This window comes from Corvus brachyrhynchos, unplaced genomic scaffold (genome assembly GCF_000691975.1).
Source record: "Corvus brachyrhynchos isolate BGI_N302 unplaced genomic scaffold, ASM69197v1 scaffold544, whole genome shotgun sequence".
Lineage (NCBI taxonomy): Eukaryota > Metazoa > Chordata > Aves > Passeriformes > Corvidae > Corvus > Corvus brachyrhynchos.
The window spans coordinates 2,733,783-2,739,917 of record NW_008238325.1 but is presented as its reverse complement, the minus strand read 5'-3'; the positions used below and the strand labels follow the sequence as shown (position 1 = coordinate 2,739,917).

Sequence of the window (6,135 nt, the reverse complement as noted above, 5' to 3'; positions counted from 1 at the left end):
AAGAGATCTCTAAATGTTCCTTCATAAATTAAAATAAATCAATGAGAAAATTCCAGCACTTTGTATTACCTGACAGATGTTTGAATAATGCACTGGCATTACTGGAGGATCTCAGTATTCTGGTCATGTGGATGACATGTGATGGGCAATCTCAGGTGTCACATCCAACCCCCCGATGGAAATTTGCATTCTTTAACCAAGACTGCCTCAAATGCTCTCCAGGGACCAGTCCCCTCCCCAATACCAGGGAGCCTGTCAAATGCAATTACCTCAACACAAAATGAAACTGAAATGCTCTCCTCTGACCATATTTACTGATATGAGGAGTCTGCTCTCTGCAATCCCACTTTTCTGACCTTGGAGGCCAAAAGGAACCAGCAAAGTGACTGGGTCATGCTTCAAAGCCAGTCTGAAATAACCCCTCTCCTGGGGCAGATGCTTCATCCTTCACTCTTACAGCCCCTTCCCAGCACAGCAAAACCTTCCCCAGACACCTCAAGCAGCAGCACAGGCCAAGGGAGTTTTCTGTCATCAAGGAAGGCTTCAGGGAAAAGTCTCCCAGGGCCAGTTTTGGAAAAACTGACAGGGAATACATAAACCCCACGGAGTGGGAAGACATGCAAAAAGCAGAGCTACACACACATGACCCTTCTGGCTACACTGGTTCCAGAGCAAGCACATCTCCACAGAAAATTCACTCTGTATTTAATGTCCCTGGAGTTTGCATCCAGTTCCTAAGCTCTTGGCTCTCTCATCTGAAGCACTGTGCAACACATGGCCCTGTCCAATCCTCACAGGGGCTGCGAAGGGAGAGCCCACGTACCTGCTTCAGGTTCACATTGAAACTCTGGTGAGTTGCCTTCAGCAGGGCTCTCACAGTGAAGCTGTCAGGATCCTCTTTGTCCCTGATTTGGGATTCTTTTAGCAGAGATTCCAGTTTTGTTCGTATAAAAGATTCCACCTGGTGCTGAGTTGCACCATTACCCTGAAAGACACCAGGAAACCCAGGTCAAGTAGACGCTCAAGTCCACCCCACTGCACACTGAGGGTCACACATTTCCTTCCTCTGCAAGAAAAGACTTCTTGCCTAATCCTGCCTGATTCTGCTCTTCTACCTGTGGTTTAACTGCCCTTTCCCTTCTCTTTTTCCCCTCAGTCCTCCCAACACAGCTCACAGAGCCCCCCAAGACCCCCCCACAGACCTGGCCATGGGCTCTCTCTGCCTCACAGCTCTCACAAGCCCCACCTTCTCTTCCAGAAGAGCATGAATTCTCAGCTAATGCACTTAGAGACAACCTAAACATTAGATTCCTGCTCCAAACAGTTAAAAAAGGAAGCACTTCCTGTTAATAGTCATCCAGACTATACAGACTCAAACCAGTCTCTTACATAAGGCACTTCAAGTAAAAATGAATCCTATGGAACAGCATGAACCTGACACAGGAATTAAAAACTTAGAAATTAAAAACTCTGCTAACAACTGTAAGTAGGACATGGAGTGTGCATGTAAGAAATGCAGAGCTGTCACACTCTGGGAGCTGACTGTGTGCACATACAAAGCAGGGCTTTAACTTGCAGTCATCCTCAATTTCATCAGCACTGTCCTCTTCTGAAACTTCTCCTTCCTCAGCATCTGCTCCAAGGCTGCAGGGCAACTTCTTACCCTAAAATGAGGAAAAACACACCCCCAGTAAATGTGCATGTGGTCAGTGTTAATTACTGCACCCAGTCTGATCCTCTTGCTTTACCAACTGCTCCTAAATAAATCACCTACTAAACTTCTGTGATATTGCTTCAGTGCACAGAAATGTTCTCAGCCTACCTGCTTCATCAGTGGGAGACAGGAATGACATTCAAGATGCAGAAGATTGATTTTTAGGCTGCATTTTGAAATTAATAATGCTGCTGCTAATGAGTGGGTCAAATTCACTTCATGTTGGTACCTTTACACTGGCTTAAATCCATGAGTGTTATTAGAATGACTCTTTATATACACTTACAGGATGAAAATGATGCCATTATTTGAAATTGTTTGGCTAGTGAATCAATACTGCCTTTCAAAGGAAAATGTATAAAAAGAGCAAAAACAACAGCAAAAAGATGAGAAGCTGGCTTACTTCTCAACAAGGTACTGATTCCTAAGTCTGATTTTATCTTTTCCAATAGAGCTGCTTAAATTGAGCAGGAGATGGGAGACAGAGCTTTGTGCAGGGATCCTGTGATGCTCGAGATAGAATTTCTCATTCTGAAAACAGCTCAGCTCCACAGCAGTCTGCACCCACAGGGCTCTAGCAGTGAGAGCTGGAGGATCACACTGAAATTACAGCCTCAGATGTGCTGAAAAGCCAGCTCAGAAGCTGAGGTAAGAACCCAGAACACCCAGCCTCTCCTGCCTTTAGTGCAGTGCCCTGGGATTTCTCATGTGAGTGACATTACACACAACTCCCTGTGGATCCCTCAAACACCAGCCCCACGTTTGCACAGTTCATTAACCAGCAGCTACCCCAGAAAACCGGCACAGTGAAATGCAAAATCACGGCTGAGCACTCAAAGGGCTTCTAATTCAGGGTCAGCTCTGTACTGTGCCCTGCAGGGTGTTCAAACTAACATCAGACTGGAACTGTGAATCCCTGTAGCCAGACTGATACCAAGGAGAGAGGGAGAACCAGAGTTTCCTGAGAGTTCACACAGAAGTAATTGCCCCCAGGTGTCTGAGTAAATGAGACAATCTAATAGGGCAGAACTCTATTAATCATCCTCTCAGAGGTCTGCCTTGTGCCTCTTTCCTGTTCTATCCATCCTGGCCTTTGAAATTCCTTTCAGAGCAAATCTGTTTGGACTGAGAGGCTCACACAATTAATCCTGCACAGAGCACCAACTCCAGGGCTCCGGGGCCTCCTCCAGCTCCTCCTGAGCTGCTCCTCTCCCACAAACACGGCAGATGGACCATGAACAGAGCTCCACTCCATGAACCACAGCTCAGAGCTGGGTGAGGGGAAAGGCAGGAAATCTTCACTTTTCTGTCACTCCAAAGTACTTTGTCCAAGGAAGGACTGTCAGATAACGTTTAGATACTAAAGGGGTATGAACTGGTCCTCCAAAGAAAATCTACAATAAATATCACAAGCTGACTTTGTTGCATTCTGAACATGCCCAGCAGCAAGTTACCTTCACTAGAATTTTCCCTTTTAAATCCTGAGGGCTGGGAAGCTGTCTGGGATCTCCAGTGCTCACAGATGACAAGTCCAGTTTGTCACCAAATATCTCCTTCAGGTACTGGGCAATCTTCTTTTGCTGTTGAATACTGCAGTGGTTTTCAATGGACAGTATCACTGGAAACCTGGAAACAAACCCCCAGACACTGTCACAGCTGTGTGAGGAGAGACAACACCTGTGGATGGAACAGCTGAGTTCTTCCACAAATTTGCCCCACTGCTTTCTAACCTCTTGGTAGCCCAAGGGTTCTATGACAAGGAACCCCACACCAACCCCACACCAAATGAAGAACCACCTCCTTTAGTTCTTAAAGTAACACCTCGTATTTCTCATCAATAACACCAAACTTTTGGGCTTGGTTGTTTTTTTCCCACACATCCACTGTTGGGTGTTTTTTTTTAAATAAAGAGAAGGAAGTATTTTCCTTTTATTCTCTTAGACTACTCAAAATTCTCTACACCCACTCATGATTTGAGACTGCTGGGTGTATGTGTATATATATATATGGTTTAAGTCCACAGTTTTCATAATAAACTGTTATAAAGCACCATGGCAAATCAAACAGATTCAGAACACTATCCCACACCTCAGTATTTCCTCACACTACACATGTGACAGCTTTTCAATTTTCTTGCTGAAATAAAGTATTTTCAGTAGGTAAAGAACATCACAGTATTGATTTTTCAGGAGAACTTCCCTGTGGATGCGAGTGGGAAGTTCTATCGGAAGATATTCAGCAGTGTCAGACTGTCCAAAGCCTTACTGAGTTTAAGAGCACCAAAGGTTCAACTCAGGCAGAGCTCTCTCTCTCAACTGATGGGAAGAACAATAACCACAACACGGGCAATAAACAGGGCAACAGAATCAACCCTAATGTGTTTAAAGGAATATTTGCACTCCCTGGGCTTGATGGTTGTTTCCCATGTGGGATTAACTACGGAAAAACAGGTGTAGCTTCAAAGCTGGCTCCACACTTACTCATTTTTGATGAAGGCGTATTTATTGATGGTTTCTGCCACGTCCCGGAAGAGGATTTTGGAAGTCAGGGTGTAGCCATGGTGCACCACGGGCTCCCCATCCGGGCCATCCCAGCAATCCACTGTTAAGACCAGAAAAGTCAGACATTAAGAGATGTCTCTGATCTCAACCATTCCTGTGCTCCTGCTGCCAGCAGAGCTCACCTGCTCAACCATGCCGGGGCCAACGAGGTTCATCCCACCCCTTGCCACCTCTCACTCCATCTCCTCTGACCTGCCAGCTGAGCTCAGACTAACACGACAGTCAGTCAGATGAGAATTCTGCATCCTAGAACTGTTTTTTCCCTTGTATTAAATTGAGGTTTTTTTCCTCATATATAAAACTAGAAAGTGTAATATGTCAAATAACCTTTACAGCTATCTTGGGAAAGCAGTTTTTGCTTCTGAAGACAAACTATTTAAAAAGAATTTATCTTTTCCCACTCCCAATTTAACTTGCAGCTTTATAACTGATTGTATGAAGAGTAGCATCAAATCCAGCACATGTAGAATGGACCAGCATAAGAATGCTTTTCCTAAGGAACGCCTGTACCCTGAATTTGCACCAAACTTGTCACTGCTGTTGCCTCTACAGGCAGTTAAACTTCCCAAGGAGAAAGCTGCAGAGCTATTCCCCGGGCTCTGAAGTAGCTGCGATAGCTTTGAGGTCAAGCAAAATAATGCTGCCGAGTGTTCTGCAGAAGGCAACTGCCCAATTTTCTCAGGTTCATTTTCTCTAATTAATTTTTAAATAGAGATTAACAATATTTTTTCTCCAGATGACTTTTTGTAATGCTAGTCATAAAAAATTAATATTGAGTCTAACTTTGTCAAAAGATTTCATTTATTTCTGGAAAAGAAAAATACAAATACTGATCTAAAAATATGAATGTTTTGTTATTATTTAAATCATGCAGAGCTTAAACAAGAATCCAGTGTGATCTCCACGCTCCCCCATGGCAGGGGGCTGGAACTCTGCATCCTAGAACTGTTTTTTCCCTTGTATTAAATTGAGGTTTTTTTCCTCATATATAAAACTAGAAAGTGTAATATGTCAAATAACCTTTACAGCTATCTTGGGAAAGCAGTTTTTGCTTCTGAAGACAAACTATTTAAAAAGAATTTATCTTTTCCCACTCCCAATTTAACTTGCAGCTTTATAACTGATTGTATGAAGAGTAGCATCAAATCCAGCACATGTAGAATGGACCAGCATAAGAATGCTTTTCCTAAGGAACGCCTGTACCCTGAATTTGCACCAAACTTGTCACTGCTGTTGCCTCTACAGGCAGTTAAACTTCCCAAGGAGAAAGCTGCAGAGCTATTCCCCGGGCTCTGAAGTAGCTGCGATAGCTTTGAGGTCAAGCAAAATAATGCTGCCGAGTGTTCTGCAGAAGGCAACTGCCCAATTTTCTCAGGTTCATTTTCTCTAATTAATTTTTAAATAGAGATTAACAATATTTTTTCTCCAGATGACTTTTTGTAATGCTAGTCATAAAAAATTAATATTGAGTCTAACTTTGTCAAAAGATTTCATTTATTTCTGGAAAAGAAAAATACAAATACTGATCTAAAAATATGAATGTTTTGTTATTATTTAAATCATGCAGAGCTTAAACAAGAATCCAGTGTGATCTCCACGCTCCCCCATGGCAGGGGGCTGGAACTGGATGATCTTTAGAACCCCTTCCAACCCCGACCATTCTGTGATTCTCTGGTGCCTGCGGTGCTTGCCCAAGGTGATCATGTGCAACAGAAAAATTCAGTTTTGAGTGGTCAGAAAGCGCTGCAGTGCCTGAGCCAGCCCAGCATCCTGCTGGGTGTTTGGCCCTGGCCTCGTGCCCGGAGCAGCAGCCCCCGGAGCAGCAGCCCCCGGAGGCGCAGCCCCAGCCCCCCTTTGGCG

General features: G+C 44.0%; 1 protein-coding gene across 1 annotated transcript in view; it reads right to left on the bottom strand.

Moving 5' to 3' along the window:
* The window catches only part of PLCH1 (phospholipase C eta 1), a gene marked incomplete at its 3' end in the record, with an annotated part of 46,598 nt that overhangs the window by 13,133 nt on the left and 27,330 nt on the right, over positions 1 to 6,135 (bottom strand). The window contains exons 9-13 of the mRNA XM_017734412.1: positions 6,088 to 6,135; positions 4,195 to 4,315; positions 3,169 to 3,340; positions 1,557 to 1,664; positions 824 to 985 (exon numbers count right to left, since the gene is read on the bottom strand). The exon at positions 6,088 to 6,135 is cut by the window's right edge and continues 201 nt beyond it. Of these exons, the coding sequence (XP_017589901.1) occupies positions 824 to 985; positions 1,557 to 1,664; positions 3,169 to 3,340; positions 4,195 to 4,315; positions 6,088 to 6,135 (611 nt within the window). The remainder of the gene's footprint in view (positions 1 to 823; positions 986 to 1,556; positions 1,665 to 3,168; positions 3,341 to 4,194; positions 4,316 to 6,087) is intronic.